The 24,333-nt window shown below is 34.3% G+C and overlaps 1 protein-coding gene across 6 annotated transcripts in view; it reads left to right on the top strand.

The window, feature by feature from the left end:
- The window catches only part of Ascc3 (activating signal cointegrator 1 complex subunit 3), a 315,181-nt gene that overhangs the window by 277,026 nt on the left and 13,822 nt on the right, over window positions 1-24,333 (top strand). For all 6 annotated transcript variants that reach the window (XM_063253931.1, XM_063253927.1, XM_063253928.1 and 3 more), the window contains one exon: window positions 7,617-7,841. In XM_063253931.1, coding sequence (XP_063110001.1) covers window positions 7,617-7,841 — 225 coding nt within the window. The remainder of the gene's footprint in view (window positions 1-7,616; window positions 7,842-24,333) is intronic.

The following is a 24,333-nucleotide window of genomic DNA, read 5'->3' as shown; positions in this document are numbered from 1 at the left end:
GTATAATCAGCCCTGTTCAGATAAACCTGCTGCTTAGTGAGTTACCATCACTAGGTTTGTGTCTGGTTTTAGAGCAGATCATTGTTTGTTTGGCACCAAATAAATACAGTTGGTTTGTGTTTTGATGTCATGCTGTAGTAATAAAGAAATGTGCATCTTTGATCACAACAAAGCTATTCATTTAGAAGTGTATAAAAACTAAGAATATAGGACTGGTTTTCTCTCTTTTCTCGTATATAATATATATAATTAAATTTGGACAAGATTATAGATTACTGTACTTGGATACTACTATTGAGTTTTTAGTCAAAGTCCCAGATTTTTATCTTAATTGAATTTTTCGTATAATTTCTAAGTCTTATCCTATATCCTATATGTTTAAAACCTGCCAAAACAATTCAGTTTGCCATAATAAAAGAGGTATTGCATTTTCTTAGTAAAAGATCAGGAGTTGTATTTTATGAACAGAAGGAAATAAATGAAAATGTGAATACATTTTAGAGTGCTATTAAACAGACTTCGAGCTGATTTCTTATTCCTCCACTGCCTCCACCTGTCTGAATTATTAGCTTCTCTTTAAGTGCATTTTGCATGCTTAACGGAAATCTTCTCAGTGAATGTTCTCAAATTCTCTGATTGCTGTTAATATTATCTTCATTTTTCTCAGCCCCGAGGCTTAAATCTTAGGCCTATTTAACTGTTCTTTGATTTTTTTGGTGGGGAGAGGTGCTGTTTTGTTTTGTTTTTGGATTTGCTCACACTACTTTCTTTGCCTGAAATTCAGGGAAGCTCTCTTCCTGTGCTACAAATTGTTGTATACCTAGAACAAATACTGTCTCTGGGGGAATTTCCCCATACATCCACTTTTCGTTACCACTGTTTTCTGAATTGTACATTTCTCTTTATTCTACAATTAAAATAATTATCCATTTACATCAATTGTTTTCTCCTGCGATTTTAATTTCCTTGAAGGAAAAGACCATGTTTTAGATTTTTGAGCCATGTTTTTTTTTTTTATCTGCTACTCAGTTTTTCCAATTAGCAAGACTGGGAAAATGGCTGGATTTTCCAGAGATACAATACATGGAATCCAGACATGAGGTTGAAATTGGCCAGTCAAAAATTCTTCAATCCTGAAATTCACCGGAATCTAAACATAACAGCACAATCGTGTAGTTTAACCTTTTTGTCAGATTCAAAGGAATAAAAGAGCTGAGACAATGTACAAAAAAGAACGTCAAAAGACAGATTAAGGCAAAACAGTATCTGCCAAAGTACAAGTATACACTTCTAACATGAAGTCCAAGAAAATATTACAGCACTGTAGAATAATCATGGTATTTTAAAAGGGACTTGGTTAATTACCCAGTTTAGTTAAATAGAATTGTTATAAATAATATTTAAGATATTTTTCCAGCATGCTGTAGTTAAATAATCAAAACTGTTTTTACACACGTTTTTACTCTCTTGGAATCACCATTTTTCTTCCCTCTTCTTCCCCTCATCTTTTAGCTAGTACTTACCTGCACATCCTGTGTTTCTTAGTTTAACTGCCTTTTTCTTCATGAAGCCTCCTGGACCTTCCTGAGTTGGTCACATTTCTTTATGAATCTCTGTAATATTCCAGGTGTCCCTTCTTTGTAGCACTTTGTCACAAAGTCAGATTCATACTTATACGTGTGATTCATTAAATGATGTCTGTAGACCTCAGTAGAGAGTTTACTGTCTGAGCCTGCAGTGGCATATGATAGACATTCAACAAATGTATATTTTGTTTACAGAGTTAAAATAGTTATTTTCTTCCTGATATACTCTAAATTTTTTTCATAAGGACATAATGCTATCGATGTTGCCCCCTAAGTACTTTTATAAAATATATGTGGCATATAATAATAGCACAAGCTTCTAAAATTGTCAGTCAACCACAAAATTTATACACAGGTACTAGGCATAGATAGTATAAGACATTATGTATTGATAAGTAGGTCATAGAATATTCTAATAATTTCATATTACAGCATTCCAAATAATGAATTCTCTGAGGGATCTCGTCATTCAGTCTACAGTCTTGCCTATCTTCAGAGGCAAGAATCCACAAACACAAATCAAAAGTTGTGTTATTCCCCTGTGAGAGTTTTAACCTTTACACAACTCCCATTCAATGAACAACATCTTTTTGGGAGGGGGGATAGATCTGGCCAATATCATTCAGCATAATTATTTTGAGATGCTCTCACATTGTAGCAAGTATCTTTCCATTGTCTGGACACAATTGCTTGTCCCATCACTTAATAAACACTTAAATTTTTCTAGGTTTCAGTGTTTTTGGTTTTGTTTTTCTACTTTATACAATGCTACTATCAACTACTGTGCACAAGTGCACTGTGTGGATGTATACTTCTTTTCTCTTGGGTAAATCTCCACGAATAAACTTGATGATCATATGATAGGTATATGTTTAATTTTTAAAGAAAATGTGAAGCTGCTTTCCTAAAAGATTGTAACATTTCACATCCTTGTCAGTAGTATATGAAAATTTCAGTTCTCCCTAATACTTAATATGTTGGTTACTCTAATTTTGGCCATTCTGATTTTTATTTTCCTAAAAACTAATGATATTATATAACTTTACACAAAGTACTTGCTTCGTCCATTTTTTAAATAGGTATTTGTTTTCTCATTGTTGAATTTTTAGAGGTCTTTGCATATTCTGGATACAAGTTCTGATCAGTTACATGCTTTGTAAATATTTTTAGACTGTGACTCATATTTTTATTCTGTTAGCAGTATCTTTTTTAGAAACAGAAGTTTCTATTTTGAGATACTCAGTTTATCATGTTTTTCTTTTATGTGTTTTTTTTTTGTCTTTTTTCATTTTTATCAGTACCATGGATCGAAATCACGACCGCCTGTTTGCAAGGCAGCTGCTTATGCCGCTGAGCTAAATCCCCAGCCTCTATGTGTTATGTTTTAACTATCCTATTGAAAAAAATTTTCCTGGTCCTAAGTAACAAAATTTTCTGTTTTATACTAGAAGTTTTATAATTTTAGATTTGAGATTTAGGCCTATGATGCATTTTGAGTGAATTTTTTTATTATATGTACACTAGGTCTCAGTTCCCCCTCCTCTTCCTTTTCATTCTCTTCTTCCTTTTTGTCCTCTTCCTTCTCATCTTTCTCCTTGTCCTCCCCTTTTTCCCTCCTCTTTTCTTCTCCTCTTTCTATCTTCTCCTCCTCCTCTTCCTTCCAATCTTCCTTCACCTGTTGGGCATGTGGATACTCAATTGTTTTATCGTTGCTTAAAAGAAAAATTCTTTCTCCATTGCTTTGCCTATAAGCATTGGTCAGATATCAGTTGTTCACATGATTGTGTTTCTAACCTATTGTATTTCAATATTAACACTATTTTTTAATTAGTATACTTTTATAGTGAGTCTCAAACTTAAATAGTACTTACTCTTCAACTCTGAACTCCTTTTTCTATGTTTTGGCTTTCTGAATTCTTGGTATAGCTTTATAAATTTGAGACTCAGCTTGTCAATTTCTATCTGTCATGGTTTATGTTGGTGGCCCCAGACCTCATGCATTTGCATTGTGCATTTGTGACTGGTTCATTGTCTAGCACTTGTATTGGGGGTGTGAGTGCTACACTGGCCTAGAGGTGAAGCCAGGATGTGATTTAATGGCAGGAAGAAGGTGTGTCTCGTTCTCTTGCTGGTTCTGGCTTGCTATTTGCAGCCGCCATGACTGTGGCCCTGCCATGCCAGCCTGTCTTGGAGCCAACTGAGTATGGACTGAAACCCCCAAAAACTGTAAGAAATAAATCTTTCCTTTCCCAACTTGGTGCATCAGGTATTTTGTCTCAGCGATGAATAAAAAGTAACTAAGGCACTATCAATAATTAATTAATTTTAGAAAGGCCTTGTGTGGTTTTGATTGGAATTTTTTTTTTTTTTTTTTTTTTTTTTTTTGTGGTACGGGGGATCAAACTTATGACCTCGCACTTGCCAGGCAGGCACTTATGCCACTGAGCTAAATCCCCAGCCTAATTGGAATTAAATTTAAAGATGAATTTGAAGAAAGTCAGTATATTCTGTATTTCTCCATTTAGTTAGGACTTTTTTCGGTTTATCCTAGCAGTGTTTCATCTTTCAGTGTATAGGTTTTTACATCTTATTTTCAGGTTCACTTTTAAATAATTTGATAGTAATAGAGTTTTCCAGTTATATTGATCTTGTATCCTGTAACCTTGCTAAACTTTTTTTTTTTTTTTTTTTTAGTTCTAGTAAGTTATTATAGATTTCATCAGATTTTTCTACATTTATGATAGGGATTAAGCATTCACTCTTTCATTATTGTTTTACTGTTCGTGGTAGAAACTTCAGACATGTCAAAGGGTGCTCCTCATTTGCTGAGAGTCATTTGCAAGTAGTGTACACTGAACTTCATAAGATTTTGTCTGCATCAACTATGATGACCCTTTTTTTTTCTTTGTAAGATTATTAATAAGATGAATTATATTTATTGATTTTTGGACTTTTGAATAAATTCTGCATTCCTGGAAGAAACTATATATGGTCATGGTCTATTATTGTCTCTACATTTAGAATTGAATTTGTGTAGAATTCTTGCATGTTGGCAAGTAACTTTAGTCAAAGATTTTTTAAATATTTTAAAGATAATAAAATCTAAGAAAACAGAACAAACAGCGTAGCAAAATTGGTACAGAACTTCAAAGTACAATACTAGGAAAATGATAGCTACAATAGTGTATCTTGTTATCTTCACAGTAGTTGTCCATTCCATCTGGTATAGCAAAATCAAACCAAAAACAAAACAGAATAAAATCATTAAAACACTATCAAATAAAGCAAAACAATTAAGTAGAACAAAGCAAAACAGTGAAAACAATATTGAACTTCAAAGACAAGATAGAAGGAAATCCCCATATACTATCATCCTCCCAAGAGATGCTCAGACCGCCAGCCCCAAGTCTGCAAAATCAACCAAACAACACAAGCATTTAGTTGCTTTATGTACCTTAGTTTCTATCAACTCAGCCTGTGATCTGAACCAGTAGGTTGCTTACAAGGAGGGGCAAGAGAGAAGGGGCACAAATTAGTGTCCATAGGCTCATGGGAAGCACTGTCTGACTTTTCTCTCCCTGGAACCTGCACAATTTACCCAGCTTACAAGAAAGGCTGGCTCGTTGATTTCATGGTGGCTTCTCCCAGTCCCAGCATGGTGGATTCTTGGGAAATGCTGGCCTTCCCCTCCCTAGTCAGAGATTTTCTTGTCCTTTGATGTCATTGTTGAATTTTTGTCAGAAGGGCAATGCTGGTGTCACTGAGTTAGTTGGGAAGCATTTTTTCCTCTTTACTCATCTAGAAAAATTAATATAAAGTTGATTTTAATTCTTCCTTAAGTGTTCCGCAAAATTCACTGAGGAGTTTTTCAGGGCATGGAATTTTCCTTGTGAGAATTTTTTAAATAAAGTCTATTTGTCTAATACATACAGGGATTTGGGGTTTTTTTCTTCCTGAGCAAATTTTGGTAGTTTGGGTCTTTCAAATAAATTGTTCACTTTATGTGTTTTTATATTTAAAAGCATAAAATTATTTGTTATTTTTTTGTTCGTTTAGTATCTGAAAAATTTATAGTTATGCCCTTATGCCTAATATTGGTATATATGTTCTCTTTTTCTTCCTGATCTCAGCTAAAGAATTATCTGTTACTGATGTCTCAAAGAACAAGATTTTAGTCTTACTGATTTTCTTTATTGTTTCATATTTCAGTAATTTTGCTTCACGATTTTGTTATTTTCTATCCTCTTTTAAAGGATATTTAGTTGCATTTGCTTTAACTTCTTAAGGCAGAAACTAAGGCCATCGATTTGAGACATTTCTTCAAGTCTAATATATTCAGTTTTTAAAATTTTTCCTGAGCTAGGCCTGGTGGCACATGCCTATGATTTCAGCACTCAGGAGGATGAGACAAAAGAATTGTCATGAGTTAGAGAACAGCCTAATCTATACAGTGAGTTCAATGCCAGCCTGAGCTATCTAATGAGACCCTGTCTCAAAAAGCAAAATAAAACAAAACAAAAATTTCCCCTAAGTCTTATCCTAGTAACATTCTATAATTCTGATGCATTATTTTCTTCCAGTCAGTTCAAGATACATTCTAATTGCCTTTTTTTCCCTCCTCCTTTGATTCTTGGACTATTTAGAAGTGTGTTGTTTAGTTTCTAATAGTTGGGGATTTTTAGAAGGGATTTTTAGAGTGGTAAGAGTATGACTTGAAACTTGTTTCATACCCCACAGTTTGATCTGTATCAATAAATGTTCAGTGCTCTTGATAATAATGACTATTTATATAACAGATATGGGGTGGAATATTCTATAAATTTCAGTAATTTAGCCACCTGTGTTGTTCAATTCTTTCCTATCCTGGCTGATTTTTATCAGTTGTGGTTTTGTTTTGTTTTGTTGAGTTTCATTTTTTGGGTTTGATTTTTTATTTTGTTTTGTTTGTGTGTGTGCTAGAGATTGAACCCAGGGGTTTTTACATGTTAAGCAAGTGTTCTACCACTAAATTATGGTCCCCAGTTACCTAGTTGTTTTGCCAGTTTTTCTAAGTTACGTGTTCAAATCTTTTGCTCCACTTGTGAATTTTTCAGTTTATCCATATACTTCTACCAGTTTATCTCCATGGATTTTGAAAGTGTATTATTTGGATCATAAATGTTTCAGATTGTTGTGTCCGTCTCACTGACTCTTACACCTTTCCTAAGATAATCATGTTTGTCCTTAGAAATACTCTTTGCTCTGAAATTAATATAGTCATTCCCTTCTTTTGAATACTGTTAATGTGGCATATCTTTTTTTTTTTTTTAGTTTTAGTATATTTGTCTGTATGATGTGTTTCACGGAGCTGCATATAGTTCAGTCATGATCTATTAGACAATCTCAGAATTCATTTGAATTTAACATGATTGGTGATACTTAGGTTCAAGTGTAAAATCTTGCTTTCATTTTCCAGTGATCTTTCTGTTGGTGACTGTTAATATTATTGATGATGTGGAAACATACTTTATATGCTTCATTTGTTCTTTATTCCTATTCTTAACACTTTTTCCACACCTGCTTTATTTTTCCCATTCTCTAGATCTTAAATATTGATTTTTTGTTGTTTTTTCCAAAAAACAATTTTTTGTGAACTTCTAAAAGAGGTAGCTTCCCTGAACTTATTATCACTTTAGCATAGTGAACTTAGCATACCGTAGCATTCATTGCAGTTTATATAATTTGCTTACCTTCTTCAGTGTCTCTGTTTCTGGTGCACTGCTGTGACCACTGTCATTGAATGTGTAATGCTTAGGGATCTCTCTGTTATTTTTGTTGAGTATGTAAATATAAGAATATTCATGAATTTCAGACATACTGTACATTACTGTCTTTTGCTTATATATTTGATAGTGTTAAACAGTGCAGAAGTCTAAGGGATATGGTTATTTATGGTTTTTCTGAACCAAGTTTTAAAAGTTAGCAGAAAAGGTAAGCATTATTTTACTTCTAATTTAGCATACGTACATGGATTGTTTTGTTTTGTTTCAGGATGCAAAAGAATATACAGATTTGCCAGTAAGACACAATGAAGATCATATGAACAGCGAATTGGCAAAATGTCTTCCTATTGAATTAAATCCTCATTCATTTGACAGTCCTCACACCAAAGCACATCTCCTGCTCCAGGCACATCTCAGCCGAGCCATGCTGCCCTGCCCAGACTATGACACTGATACCAAAACAGTCTTGGACCAGGCTCTCAGAGTGTGTCAGGTATGAATGTGATTTCTCTAATACTAGTTTTTCTGTCATTTCTGCACTTTTTTTTTTCTTTTTTTTTTAGGATAAAATGTACTTAACGTTGTTTAAAAATGTTATTGTTGAGAAACACTTGGTGAATATAATCAAGAATTTACAAAAGAAAAGTAAATATAAATACATTAAGTTATCACCACTTGTTTCTATTTATTGAACATATAGCAGTGGACAAAAGAGGAGGGACTTTGACTCAAGACTGACAATTAAAGATATAAATCCAGAGGTAATAACTGCTTTAAAAAAAAAAAAAACTAATAAAGCATACTGAAGGAAGAAAAAGGCAGAGTAGTGTTTTGTACTATTTATATGATAGTCAGCACATGGCTAAGATGGCGTTTAAAGAAAGAATTAATGGGAGAGAACCATAGGATTTCTGAAAGAGTTTTTTCCAAACACTAAGGAAATCAACTACCCAGGCTCTCATGTTGGAAGTTACTAGTGTGTTCAAGGAAAAAAATCAAAGAGGCTGTTGTAAGAAAGATGGAAGGAGATGGTTGGAAAATGAGGTCTCAGAGAGGAGGGAATAGAGATTGTAGAGAAAATGAGGTCAGATCTGCAGGGCATTTGTGAACTATAGTGAGAATTCTGGAGTTCACACTGATTAAAAAGAAAACCATTATACCATTGGTTCAGTAGTCATTGTTAGTTACTGTCTTAGTTACTTTTTACTCGTGGCTGAGACAAAATACCTGAAGCCCAAAGTTGGGAAAGGAAAGGTTTATTTCTTACAGTTCTGTACTCAGTTGGCTCCAACGCAGGCGGGCATGGCAGGACTGCCGTTCATGGCTGCTGCAAACAGCAAGCCCGAACCAGCCAAGAACAAGACACACCTTCTTCCTGCCATTACATCACATCCTGACTCCACCCCTATGTGGGTGGAGCACTGACATCATTAATCCAAGCACTAGACAATGAACCATCACACATACACAATGCAAACTCATGAGGCCTGGGGGACACAGACATAAACCATGACAGTTACTGTATTAATATTTTCCATATTGACTAAAAATGAGAATCTCAAGTATTTACCTCACTTAAAATTAGATACAGTATGTCAACATAAATATGATTTCTCATGAAAAATTACCTTTTAAAGCAAAAAAATAGTGAAAGTGGCATTATTTTACATTTTGTACTTAGACTTTATATCAATCTTAATAAAAATCTAGCTAGATTCATTTATCTCCTTTTTACAGTAAGCTCAAAGTGTCTATTATGATATGTTGTTTTAGCTGAAGTAAATGAAGACAATCTAGCCTCACAGAAATATAATAGAAAAAGTGAAGGAGTGTTTTCATAATTATGAATAGTCTTTGATGCTACCAAAAGACCTGATAAATGATACTTCTTTGTTTGTTTGTTTGTTTGTTTGTTTTTATTGGTACAATTTTCAGTGCATAATGATTGCGTTCCTCATGGAGAGTTCATTCACTTACAAAAGACATCTTCGGGGCTAGGGATTTAGCTCAATGGCATAAGCGCCTGCCTTGCAAGTGTGCAGTCTTGAGTTTGATCCTTGGTACCAAAACAAAAGACATCTTCCTTTTTGTCCTCTTTTTCTCCCCTCTTCCTTCTCCTTCCCTTCGTTGCCTTCCCTTTTGCAAAAAATCTATCTCTCTATTTCCTGTTATCTTTTATTTTGCCTTTAACTATTTGCACTTTATGGTCCTCTTGTAAAGGAAACCATGCAATATTTAAGCTCCTGTGTTTAATTTGTATCACGTAAGATTATGACCTCAAACTACATCCATTTTTCTACAAGTGTACCTCTTGAACATTGGTTAAAATGTGAAATATGAAACTATATGTATGAAATTTTTATATGTTGACTTTTCTCTAAGACGAGGCAAAAGAGGATGGTGCTTGGTCCTGGATAATATGGATAAGGCCAGTGTGAATTGACTAGATACTGATTTTTCTTTTTTCTTTTCAAGGAGAATGAACAAAGTCTGCTAGTGGATTGCACAAAGATTTTTAGAGAAAATTATTTCAGAGCTTCTAAACTGCCATTTACCAGGAGGATGATTATGGGAGGATCTGGTTTTGGTGAGGGAAATATAAAATATTTAACAGAGCATACCTGCAATTCCAGCCCTCTGGGAGGCTGAGACAAGACAATCAGAAATCTGAGTCCAACCAAGGGATGCAGCTCAGTGCAAATATCCTGGGTTAAATCCCAAATAGTGAGCAAGGGTAGGGGAAGAAAGGGATTTAACAGCCATCTCGGAATAGCAGGATTTATAGAGCTTTTTAATTTTTCTTTAAGTTTTTCTAAAATGTTTTAATGCTTTATAATGAACCTCTAGCAGATGTCTATCGAATGGATAAAGAAAATGTGGCATTTATACACAACTGAGTACTATTCTGCCTTAAAAAATGATAAATTTGAGCCATCTGTAGGAAAATGGATATCCTTTGAGACTATAGTGTTAGTCAAATAAGTCAGACACACAAGCTTAAATGTCACATGATTAATATGAAAAACCCAAAGTATAAGTAACTAAAGTGCAGAATAAAAGGTAGATAATAAAAAAAACCAGGGAGAAAGATCTTTTACCCAAGGGACAGGGACCAAGAGATGACAAAAGGATTAAGATGTGTTGTGTACATGTACCAGTATCCCACATGGAATATAATCATTATGTACTGCAAACGTGTACCAACAGAAATTTTTAAAATAACAATTACTTTTTGAAAAGAAAAAAAAATAGAAAATATTTTAAAAGAGCACAAGTCATCAAAAATTAGAAGGGAAATAAGGCTATAACAAACATATAAAATTTCCTGACACACTTTTAACAGCTGGTTTACCTTTCTAGGAAAATGATTTACCATTCCTTATTAGTCACACTTTACAAACAGAGGTTAAAGTTCTAAAAGTTTTAGCTGTGACCCTGGATGCTCATTTGTGTTTCCTATAACTCTTTTTTGCCTCTCAAAGGCTGACTTGTTAATGAACTCTGGGGTCAGAAAGTCTTGAAAAACAAACGGTGCAAAAGGAAGTCAGTTGCTATACATGGAAAATGTTGTGCATTATAATCTTTACATTATATGTAAAAATTATGGATGATAAGTAAATTGACAATTCTTAGCACTCAATCAGCAATAATTCAAAAATTCATTATAATTTCCAAATTTAGCACCTGTTTCTAAACATACCATTAGAGAAAGAGATTCTGTTAGATACTAAGGAGCCTACTGTCCGTTTTTACTTAGAATTTCTTGGAATGATATTTATATTTCTTAAATATTTTTGCTACCTCTAAATGTCATTTGTAGAGCAATGTTTCATCCTGAATTGTATGCTTTACTTTAGGTAATTTGTAAAAGCAGTGTAATAAAAGTCATTCCTAAGAATTATACCTTTCCCATGAAAAAAGACTTTTTCCTTTTCAGATTTGATTTTTCAAAGCTTGTTTCAAATTTCATTTTGAAATATTTTCAGACATATAAGAAGTTTTAAAATCATGACAATGAAATTTTGTATACCATTCTTCCTCTTTCCCCAAAGTATTTATCCAATCCTGTTAGCTAATCTACATAACTCATTCACATTTTGTCACTATGAATTATCCCACTGATATCCATTCTGTGCACCAGGATTTCATTTAGTCGTCATGTCTCTTTAATGCCTTTGTCTTCCTTGGTAGTTTTGAAGAGTGCTGACTAGTTGTTTTGCAGTGTCTCACAGTTTGAAGCTACCTGATGTTTCCTCACTAAGACATTCAAATTATTATTTTTGGTGAGAATATCCCAGCAGTTCTGTTTTGCTCTCTAAAAATACTGTATCAGGAGGCTCATCATATACATTTATCCATTACTGGTAATATTAAATTGCATACTTGGTGGTGAATGCTTGCCCTCTCCACTATAAAATTCCTTTTTATTCTTACTATAATTAATAAGTACTCTTATCTGGTGGGATGATAGTTTGATATTATATAAAGATCTTGTGTCTTTTGTAATTGTTTCTATTCTGATATTTTTATTTCCATCATTTCTGACATTATACTATGAAGAGCTTTCACTTCTCCCCATTTATTTGGGTTTTATGTCATCATTTAGCTATATAGCTATAGATTCATAGATGTTATTTTATTCTGTTGGTTACAGTGTATCACTCTCGTTACTTGCTTTGATTCTCATTGTCCTACAGTCTACCACTGAGAATGTCTCAGGCTGGTGCCTGAATCCTTCAACATTCCCTCAATGTTTTCTGGATACTCCCTTGTATTCTAGTGCCTTAGAATTATTCACCATTAATCCTATAAAGACCAAATTCACTAACTGGATTACAATGGCTGTGAACAATTTTTTCTTGTCTTTGGAGGTTTTGTTTTGTTCATTGTACACATACAAATACACACTTAACCTCTCAGTTTTTTCTTTTACAAACTTTATCTTGTTATATAATCTTTTAAACAATTTATAGCATTAGATACTGTTGTCAAGTATAATTTATAGTGGCTGCACTTGACTCTCCTGCCAATAAACATTTGTGTGTGTAGTTTTCCTCTATTGTAAATAAGTACTAGTTTCACAATATTAAATGTGTGATACAGCTTTTCAGGACCCACCTAGTAAATGACCAATTTTTTAACCTGAATCCTCTTATTTATTCCTGCAGACTTCTTACAATACTGTGACAAAAATAAATAATTCAATAATAGGAAAGAATATCAGTTTCTAATGAGAAAGTTGGAGAGAAAGTCAAGAGTTAATAAAATTTTCACTGACTGGCAGTTCTAATTTTGTTCCACTTGCTCTCATGAAAGGATTGGTTCAAGCAATTTTCCAAGCTGGAGCCCTCCTAGCTTACTGAAAATTACACTACTGCCCTCCTGGGACATCAACATGATCCTGTAGTTTGTGGATAGGACTCAGTACTATCAGCTCTCACTATAAATCCTCTTCTGCTTCTATTTTAGTGTAAGGCTTAGGCTGGTCAGTTAACCCCTCGTGTCTGAGTAAACCATTTACAAGAGTGGGGCATTATTAATGGTTACAAAGTAAAACAACAATTTGAGGACTCAAGGAAATAGGTCTCATTAGTATTCTCATTCTTGATAGTTCTGTTATCGTATTATAGTAAATTTACCATTAATATTTTATTCCTTTCATTTTATAAAAGTGTACTTGTTCTTTGAGCCCCATAATTTAGATTATGAAAACTAGTCTTCACACTCATATTCTATGCAACTTTCACAGAAGGAAAACCTAGTTGTAATAGACTTATTCCTGGCTTGAAGTCAGACTGTACAATAAAACCTTGCTTTTTTTCCTCTTCTGTTTCAATTTAAGTAACATATCAAAATCATTTGTGTTACTTTTTAGTTTGAAGTGTTTTTTATCATGGTTTCTTTTGATATTTTACCACCATCTGCATTTTTCATTTTTATCTCTTTCAATAAAAGTAAATATAAAAATTACTGTACATGACTGTTTTAAAAATCTGCTTGGAATTTTATCTGTTAATTTTGTAATTATGGTATTTATTGTCCTTGCCCTTATCTTTAGAATCTTTTGATTTTGATAGGTATAAGGTGTATTTGTAAAATGTAAGAAATAATGAAATATCCTTTAAGTACTGGACATACCAAAGAAAGACTTTAAAATTAACCTTCATGAGAATATCACAAATAAGTATCAAAAAATTAAAGCCAGTCATGTTGCATACTGATAATTCCAGCACTCTGGAAGGCTAAGGCAGGATGATCACAAGTTCAAGTTCAGCCTGAGCAACTTAGTGACTTAGGGAGACCCTTTTTAAAAATAAAATATAAATAAAAATTAAAATTTAAAAAATGGGAAGGAGGGGTTAGTGATATAGCTCACTGCAAAGGCTCTAGGTTCAAAACTCTAGTACCCTCACAAAAAAGGTGACCCAATTAAAGTTTTTAAATTTAATCACAGAACCAAAAATGATGTTAAGTCTCTGGTGTTTTGAATAGCTCTCCACTGCACTTTTTCTTTCAATCAAGAGACAAAGAGGTTGATATTGGTACAGTTAAAGGTTTGCTGAAATCACATAGAGATTCCAGGACTTCTTTCCTGCTCTAATATCTCTGCTCCTTTCTAAAAATCCCCACAAGTGTTTGGGTTAAAATAATTTTTATTAAAATGAAAAATATCTAAATGTAATATTAAGCCAGTTAAGAATGCATCTTTATAATTACTCTCACTGCCTCCTATGTGACCTTTACATCAAAATTTCCTGGTACCTGAACATTAGGATATTTACTATAAAAAAGAAATTTTCATGGATTCCATTAAGTGAGCTGAGAGACAGAAGACTGAGGTTTTAAGTTTTAACGTTGCTTCAATTTGCTGGATTAATCTGGGAGTTTCTTTCAGAAGTAATAAAGTTTAGATTACCTCTCAGCTATTGTTACCAAGCCTGTGACCTACATGCCTCGGATCAAAATGTGTGTTAAAATTTTTTAAAATTTATTTTAATGGACTTTTGCAACAATACCCTTAAATATTACATAAAAATAGTCAATAAAAGAGAATCGACACTTGTATGTGTACACACACACAAAGAAATACTCTAGGCTGAGGATGTAACTTGGTAGAGTGCTTGCCTAGAGTGCGTAAGGCCCTGAGTCGGAGGCCTAGTACCACCAAAAAATAAAATAAAATAGTACTCTAAAAATTTTTACTTTAAATGGAATTAACATTTTAGCAGAAAATTTGAGGAACTGCACACCATCCATACACTTCCTACTGCCTACCAAAAGCACCACTATTTTCTCATGACCCATAAAGAAGACCATTGTAACAGTGGTAGTGACAGTAAATATTGATAAGGGCTTTCTTTGTACCAGGGTATTATATCTGCTTTGCATCATATTAGCTCATTTAATGTAGCGTAGTGATATAATAAGATTATTATTCTCATTTTACAAATAAAAATCAAGTAACTTTCCTAAATTACATCAAAGCAAAAGCTTTTTCCGGTATAAGCTTAGATACATTACAAAAATATTTTATTAAGTTGGATTTAAAACTTGTACTCAGGCTGTAGTGAGAGTTTGTTTTAAAATATAAAATGTTCACAGAAGTTTCTTTTGTTTTTTTTTCTTCAACCAGGAATTCCCATAAATATTGTTTAATTCTTTTCAGTGTACACTAAAGCACCTCCTTTTAATTACTCTGGTTCCCTTTTCAACAGCTGCCTGTAATTACTTTAACCAGTTTCTAAGAGGGACTTGTTAATATGATGGAATATTTATAACTGCTTTAATTACATCACTATAGTGTCCAGTTGATATCCTGGTTGCCTTTTTAAAAATATTATCAAATGAATTTTCTTTAATCTGTTGATATTGGGAATCACAATTGTGCATTTTTTCTTTTTATGAGCTCTTTGTGATCATTCTCAAGTTTTTATATTATGCTACACAGACCCAAGAAATTAACCATTTGTTTCCTCACATTCTCACTAAAAAGTCATTGAAAATTAACAATCAAATGACCAGATTACTTCGTGAGAAGAATGCCTTCATAATTATGAGATCCTTATAATAAAAAGTATATCTACATACTAATAAAAAATTTTAAGTATGTACACCAAAATAACTTCCACGTATGTTTAAACTTACTAAGCACACACACACACACACACACAGAGTTTTATTTCCTCTATCATTTTGAGTTTTCTTTCCTTAGTTTAGTTCTTTCAATGCCTAATTGATACTACCACCATTTTTTCTTCCACTGACCTTCCTTGAAGAACTTTAAATTTCTCTTACCAATAAACAGATCAGAGGTTTCTTGCCTTGAGATATGGAACATCAGTTCTCCCAGAAGACAGCAGATGTTTCTTCTTAACTATTGAGGGCATATGTAAAGATCTGTCTTCCGCACGCTAGAGCACATGTTAACATGGGTTCACATTCTGTTACCTAATGAAATAAACATAGGTGAGCCCAACAGCTACCTTGAAAATATTCTAAGTGATTCACTGCTTGAAAGCAGCACCTTTAAAGTGCTGTGACTTGGTGGGTACATTTTCATTGTTTCATAGATTCTTACATCTAAAGTTAACATAAACTTTTGGTTTAAGTTATTTTCCTTAATTTCAAAAGTTTTTGAACTACTGAGTTCTCAGCCTTTCTTTTCTTTACATGTGAGATAATATGTGGTTCATATGACCCAAACTATGTTAAAATGTTCTAATAGGCTTTACCAGTTATCATAAAGTTGCTGGCCAAAACCAGGTTTAATCAACTGTATAAACAGAAGAAGGAGGATAAAGTATATGAATTCATGTAGTATATCTTCCTCCATTCAGGGAGCCTTCTTAATTTTCTTATTGTTGGAATTGTTTAATCTTTAGAACAATGATTTGACCTTTTTATAAGAAATTAAAGGCATATCACATCACAGTACCAATAATATATATATGCCTTTAATGAAAGCACGTATCATCTTCAGTGTATTTTAAAGTATGTTAGTTTATAAGATTAAGGTAAGCATGTGTCTGAGAATAAGAAAAAATAGGATACAAGAACATGCATGAGGCCCTGAGCTTGATCCCCAGCACTTTAAAAAAAAGGAGGGAGAGGATGAAGGAAACTTAAGAATTCATTTAACAGATAAATATAGAAATATATGCTGATGCTAGGAGGCAGAACTGCTGTTGGATCAAGGCTTTTCTAACCCTTAACTGCACACCTAAGCACAGGTGCAGTGAGCTTGCAGTGTACTGAAAAATATCAGTGTCATTTGAACAAGTGAGCTTTAGAATAAGAGTCAGACACATTAGTGGTAAAAATAGTTCAGCTATTGCTTAATAAGAAGAGTATTTAATATTAATAGATGAAATCTTCTTAATTATTTTAGTGGAGGCCATTCATGTTTTTTAATATTTATAATTGGAACAAAGAAAAGATATTTGTAGAGATAGTACAGCACAATAAGCTTCAGAAAACTTGTCATTTTGATTAAAAGTTGGATAAAGATTATCATTAAGTAATATGTGTTTTAAGGAATATTAATGCTCTGAGCATACATTGGTGATTTTCATATCATTGAAGATACGGTAGAAACATCAATAACTGTAACATTATTGATAAAATGACTTGGGCATATACCAGATTTCTGGATATCATGGACAAATGAAATAAGCATTTCACATTTTCCTAATTCTTTCATACAAGATTGAAACAATAGTGTGTGTGTGTGTGCGTGTACATAGTATATTCTTAAAACATTCTTAAGATTTTCTGTCAGATCTGAATTGTCTGAATAAATTTATAGTCTGTTTTTAAAGTTCAAGTACCATAGAATGCAGCAAATCATCAAAATATTATACCTCATGACCAAGTATATTTCATCCCAGGGATGCAAGGATGGTTCAACATACTCAGATCAGCAAGTGTAATACACTACATAAAGAGAAGGAAGGACAAAACTCACATGTTCATATCAGTAGAGAAAAAACTTTTTAAAATCCAACAGTCACTTGTGATATAAAAAAAAAAAACTTTCTTAAAGTAGTTAAAGAAGGTCTTATTTCAATCTGACAAAAGCCGTTGATGACAAACCTACTGCTGATACATTAAATGGGGAAAAGCTGAAAGTGTTCCACTATAATCATGAACAAGACAAGGATGCCCATGATCACCACTCTTTTTCACTATTTCACCTAAAACTTTAGCCATAGCAATCAGGCAAGAGAAAAAAAAAAAAAAAGGAAATACATGTAGGAAAGGAAAACATCAAACTACCACTAATGCAAATGACACAATCCTTTACATAGAAGACCCAAAAAATTCCACTAAAAGAGGCCTAGAATTAACAACCAAATTCAGCAATGTAGCAGGATACAAAATCAACACAAAAATAAAAAGCATTTTGACACCAATAGTGAATGCACAGTGGAAGAAATTAGGAGAATAGTAACATTCTCAATAGCATCAAAAAAACAAGCAACAAAAACTACAGTACTTAGAAATTAACCCAACCAAGAACGTGAAAGACCTCTACAAGGGAAACTACAGTACTCTTGAAAAACAGAAACCAGAATAGACAGCCCTTGTTCCTGGATAGGCAAAACATTTTCAGAATGACTGTTCTCCCAAAACTGATATATAGGCTTAAGGCAATCCGAATCAAAATATCAGCATTCCTTATAGAACTAGAGAAACAATTCTGAAATAGAAATGGAACTGGAAGAAACCCAGAATAGCAAAAGCCATCCTGGATAACAAGAGCAAAGTAGAAGGCATCACAATCCTGGATTTCAAGTTATATTTCAAAGCTGCAGTGATAAAAACAACATGGTATTAGCACAAAAAATAGACATGTGGACCAAGAGAACTGAATAAATGATGCAGAGACAACCCCAGACACATTCAGCCTCCTTATCTTTGGTATAAGGGGCAAGAACTGCTGTCACCATGCAGATTGAAACTGCACCCACATCCCACATAAACTAAAATCAAATTGGATCAAATATCTAAACATTCAAACAGAAACATATAACCTGCTGGAAGGTAAAATAAGCCGAACTCTTAAAGGCACATCCCTAGGCAAGGATTTTCTGAACAGTAGCCCCAGTTGGGCAAGAAATAGCATCAATAGTCAACAAATGGAATTGGCCAAATTAAAAAGCTGTGCATAGCAAAAGAAACAGCCAGCAGAATGAAGAAACAATATACCACATGGGAAAAAATTTTGACAGCTATGCCAGGGAGAGAGGACTGATATCCAGACCATTTAAAAAACTCAAAAGACCCAGCCATAAAATGGACATGAATACATACTTCTCAGAGTAAGAACACAAATGTCCAATAAAAACATGAAAAAATGTTCACCACTATTGGTCATCAGAGAAATACAAAGTAGATGGAATCTAGGGAGAGCTTTTCAAATAGGAAGGGGAAGGGACCAGGGAGGATGCAGAGGGAAGGAGAAGGAGATGAAAAAGTATTAAGTTGTGTTTTGTACATGTAGAAACTCACCCATGATAAATAGACTCATTATGTACTACAAACATATAGTAATAAAGGGAGAAAAAACAAAATTGAGGTCCCATCTTACTCCAGAAAGAATGACCATCATCAAAGAGTCAAATAATAAATGCTGGAGCAACGAACCTTTTACATTGCTGGTGGGAATGTAAACTGGTGGAACAAGTATGGAAATCAGCATGGAGATTCCTTAGAAAACTAGAAGTAGAAATTCTATCTGATCCATCTTCAGAAGAGTTTAAGTTAAGCAATACATGCATGTCCACATTCATAGTGACATAACCCTGATAGCTAAATCTTGCAAATGGTATCTGTGTCCATCTATAGATAAATGGATAAAGCAAATATGATGTTTATACTGATGGAGTACTCCTCTGCTAAAAAGAAGGATAAATTTGAATCATTTGTTGGAAATCCATGTTGAGTGAAATAAATCAGACACACACTGAAATATTTATCAGGAACTCAAAGTGAAATAAAAGGCAGACTAAGAAAGATGAGATTGATCTTTTTCAATTGGAAAGGTGGGAAGTAACCAAGATATTTTGGAAGGGCAGAAAAGGGGATGTGAAATGAATTAAGGTATATCATGTACCTTTACATGCAGCAACTACCTGCAATGAATGTATTCATTATGTGCCACAAATGTACTAATTTTTAAAAATACTGAATGGAAAAAAAAATTCAAGTTACCATATCAAATTCATAGAGATCAAGGGGTTAATCTAAGTTAAGCTGCCTTCCAGACCAGACCATCAGGAATTCATAATTTGCCATAAAGACCTGATGAAGTTGTATTAATGAAAGAGTACTTAAAAACAATTATTCTAAATGAATTTGCTCTGCTCCTAACTGCTTTATTCTCTAGCACACTTTTTCTATTCAACATAGCCATGGATGGTCAAAGCTACATGTTAATTCCACAGTGGAATGACCAAAATACCACCTAAAACAAGGAAGCAACTTGGAGCTGATGCCCAAAACTAACACAAATGTGTGGATTTTGCAGAGTTAAACACTTTTACTTACTCTTGTGGATTTATAAGGAGTCTCCCTTCAAGAACTATAATATAATTTGGAAAGCTATTTCCTCCTGGGTGACTTTACCTGTAAGCTTTTGTATGACAATTCTGTGATCGTTTATTGATGGTCTGATGCTATTATGAAGGATCCTTCTACCCCCAGCTCCTCTCCTCATGCCCACATAACAACCCTTTTCCCGGTTGGCGCTGTAGGAAATGAGTAATGCTTAACCCATTTGTGTGATCAATTCACTTAAGCAGCTACTGTGAAATGTTAATCACAACTTTAATTTGTACTGCATTAGCATTTTGATTAACTTGTAGGCTTGCTAGTGCACTTGAAGCACTTTTACTCATAGTTACAGCTCGGAAATGACTTTTTGATTAATTAAGTTTCTTAGACAGCAGCTGAGCTTCCTGAATGCTAACCTTCTGGGGGTAAAAGTTTAGGAGAAAAGTTCTATGGACAACTGTTGCTATTGGAAAACATTCTTACAACTGTACTTACAGCATTTTAATTACTGACAAAATATTGTATTGTTACTTGGAAATGACCAGAACCTTTACAAGAGTGTGTGTTCCTGTTAAGAAAGCTTTTTTCAGGTCTTTCCATCCTTGTAAAACTTCTAGGAGCTCTTAAATAGTCCACTTGCTAGCAGATGTCTAACAGCTAATGTTTTAACAAGCTGCCTAGGGCTGGGAATATAGCTCAGTGGCATAAGCACCTACCTGGCAAGTGCAAGGTCCTAAATTCAACTCCTGATGTAAAAAAATAAAGGAAAAACTAGCTGCATAGGATGAATTTCTATAATTTTTAAAATTTTAATTTGGGAATAGTCTTACATTTCCAAGGAAATTCAAAGGTAGAGTTTTCCTATCCCATATATACCCTTTCTCTGTAGTATTAATGTCTTGCATACCTTAATAAAGTATATTTGTAACAGTAAACAACTGGCATTCATATATTATTAACCAACGTCTGTATTTAACTTGTACCTACTATTCTTTTTTCTATTCAAGCATCTCATTCAGCTTATGAATTAGCTTTAAGCTTCATGTTTCCTTAGGCTCCTGTGGACAACTTCTCAGATTGTTTGCAGTGATCTCTCTAGTGTTCTGCATTCCCAAGACATGGACTAATAACAACTTGAGTTTTATAAATAAATACAATTTTTTCTCATTCTGGACCACATCTTTTTCCTTGGAATTCTAATAGCACATTATCTCTTAAGTCATTTGATTTACAGAAATGGCAACATCACCTGCCACTCGAGTCTTTGCCGTGATCTTATTTTCATGTGCTTCTTGTAATCCATTACAAGTCACTAGATGAATTAAGATGACTATCAAGAGATGCAGGTGGGAGAAGGTTCCTTAAGTACAAGGAAGGACCACAGGCTGCAAGGACAGGCTGCAAGCTGGTAGAATTCTACGAGGGTCAGACAGCCTGGAGCTTCGTGGGTATGGTTTCATAGGTGCATCCTGCAGCCAGAACCTTGCCACAAATGGTTAAATTAACAGATTTCTTAGGTTGAATTTAGACTTTAGGGGGAAATGTTATTTTTGTTTTGTTTCCTTTGTTTTATTTTATCTTGTCACAGGATTTCACTCTAATCAGGCTGGCCTTGAACTCACTATATAGATCTCAAACTCTCAGCAATCCTCCTGCTTCAGCCTCCCAAGTGCTGAGTTAGTGGCAAATGTCACCATTCCCAGCTTGGTAAAAATTGTAACACAGCTTAGAGCTAGATTTTATTGTCCATCTGTTAACATGCCTCTTTATGTTAATTTAATACTGTATTATTTTTCTTCAGGAGCCTAGGTCAGTGATTCTGTTTGCTTGCAATGAAACTGACCTAACTTGATCACAAGCCTTACTATTCCTGTTTTACCCTTAGGTTATTTAAGTCTAGAACTCGAATGTTTTTCAAAAGATAAATGAAATATCAAATATTGAGATGTAGTTATAACCAAATGGTTCATTTAGTTTTTACACTTTTAAGTCTTCAGAACTTGATGGAAAAAATTGTTCTGAGGCAAAATTAAATACATGATAATTTTGTCTGATGTTTGTATTTTTCCTCTGGGGATAAGAACAGATGTAAGCATCTCAAATCCTTTTGAAAACAAGGTAGGATTTGGTTAAGTCAGCAGAGATAATGGAATATAATGCAGTGAGCACGGTTCTGAAATTGGAAAATTCAGATTAATCCTTACTCCATCACTTTCACTGTTGCGATTATATAGTACTCATGTCTACATCATGGCTACTATTGTAGAGGATTAAATGGGAGCTACTAAAATAGGTTATGATCTGTATACTGCTGTACAAGTATTTTCATCATACCATACATGCATACTGTCTACACAGTCTGTCTTTATCTAATTCACTTTATATCTTCTCACAAGAATTATATGGAATCCACATTATTTGACACAAAATAGAGGTTGTTGAAAGAGTTTTCTGGCACAATAGATAAGTAAAAGTACAAAACAAACAGGTTTATTGGGATGAGGACAAGGAAAGGAGCACACAACCCATGCTGGCTGTGCCGACTCCTTCCACCGGAATATGGGGTATGGGACGTATGTAGCCTTTGACCAGGGGTGGTGGTTAGAGCAGGCATCGATGACATGTGAGGAACCGACGAGAATTCTCTACATGTGCAGACAGGAAGGGGAGTTGCAATCAGGGCTGCGGAAGAAGGAAGAAGTGGTAAGGGCGCAGCTGCCAAGTTAGACCATCACCATAACCATACGGTAATTTATTCTAGGGCAAAGCTCTTAGTTGTCAATCTTAAAAGTGTTTACTGTTCCACAGTCACAGAAGACTAGCAGATTTGAATACATCCAATCTTTGAAGAAATAGTTACATCTCTGTGAACCTGTGTTTTAAATGTTAAAACCAAGCCTGATACGCTGAGGAAAGTTTTTTTTTTTTTTTCAGTTCTGTTAGTTATATAGAATAATGTTTTTTATTTTAACATATTCATGGTTGCTTATAACATACTTTGATCACTGCCTCTATTTTCCTTCCCTCCCATCTTGCCTTGATTTCTTCCTTCTTCTTATAGTCGTTCAAGAAGTTCTAAGTAGATTCAGAATAAATGTTAAGGACAAGAATTGCATCCAAGTCATAAGCATGCCTTTGACTTCAGGAGCTTCACCTGAAAACAAATTTCCTTCTAGAGGTTGTGTATTTTTTTATCCTTTAGTACAGGGTCTCACTATGCAGTTCAGGTTGGCCTTGGGCTCACTTTGTAACCCAGGCTAGTCTCAAACTTGCAAGGATCCTCCTGCCTCAGCCTCCCAAATGCTGGAATTACAGGCATGTACCACCATGCCTGGTTGAGATTGTGTATTTTCTAAATTACCTTTGTTTTGAAGGTTTTGTTTTTCCTGTCAGTGTCTTGTTTTACCTGTGCATAATGCCTGATACTTAGTAAGTTCTTGATTTTTCTGCCCAAGTTTAAGTTCTAGGATGTATATTTGTGGCTTTTTTTGATTTTTATCTCTTCATTCACTTTATCCTTTTGTCCCTCCTTGTCTCCTCCCTCTGTTATCACTCTCAGATAAAGCACTCGTGTACATCATTTTCACTTCCCCATTTCCTCTGAGACGTGTTGGCTGATTGTTCTTTTTCATTTCCAGTAATAAAAATTGACCTCTTTGGGTCTTTCCAACTGCTACTAGAACCTCCTGGCTTTGATTTTCCTGGATGGATGGCTACATTAAAATTCTACTAGGTATCTCCTTCTAAAATTCACTGTATCTTTTCACAACCACTACCAGTCAAATGTTACTGAGTTGCTTGCCTCTCCTTCTGGAGTTGGATTCCAGGTTCTTATCTCAAACAAAGAATAGAATAAAATGAGCAGAAAGTAGTGGCAAAGTTTATTTGAAAAAACAGTGAAGAGAGAAACTGTGCTGAGTGAGCTTGAGCAAGGAAAAGAGGAAAAAGCAAGACATCCTGGAGAGAGCAGGGCCAGCTATCATGAGGAAAGGCGGGATCAGGATCGCAAGCACTTGGGGGTCTATGTCCTTAGATAGTGTCCGAATCTGAAGGAAACCCAAGAGAAGTCTTCCTGTGGGGTACTGAGGGTGGTGCTGGGTTCCCACTCCTCAGGCTGACATCAGGTGTAGGTCATCTTATTGAAAACTACTGGGTTCTTGCAAGAAGTCCATGTCCAAGACCTTGGGAACCATTCTGTGCCGTGTTCTGGGATCTTGTGATTTACAGGTCACACTACTTCCCCAACCAGCTTTGTCACACTCTAATCGCTTCATTTATTTTTGGACTCCTTCTTCTATCCATGTTATCCATTGTCCACAAGTAGTTTTGTTTTTGTTTTTATCTCCCAAAATCTAGATCTCTAGCTTCACCACAGTAGACTCAACAGATGACCTCTTAAACATAATCCCATCACATTTAACTTACGGGTG

Source organism: Cavia porcellus, unplaced genomic scaffold (genome assembly GCF_034190915.1).
Source record: "Cavia porcellus strain 051 isolate PalLab524CR breed Dunkin Hartley unplaced genomic scaffold, mCavPor4.1 scaffold_7, whole genome shotgun sequence".
NCBI classification, from domain to species: domain Eukaryota; kingdom Metazoa; phylum Chordata; class Mammalia; order Rodentia; family Caviidae; genus Cavia; species Cavia porcellus.
Note: the sequence above shows the minus strand (reverse complement) of the source record. Positions and strands in the feature narration are given on the sequence as shown.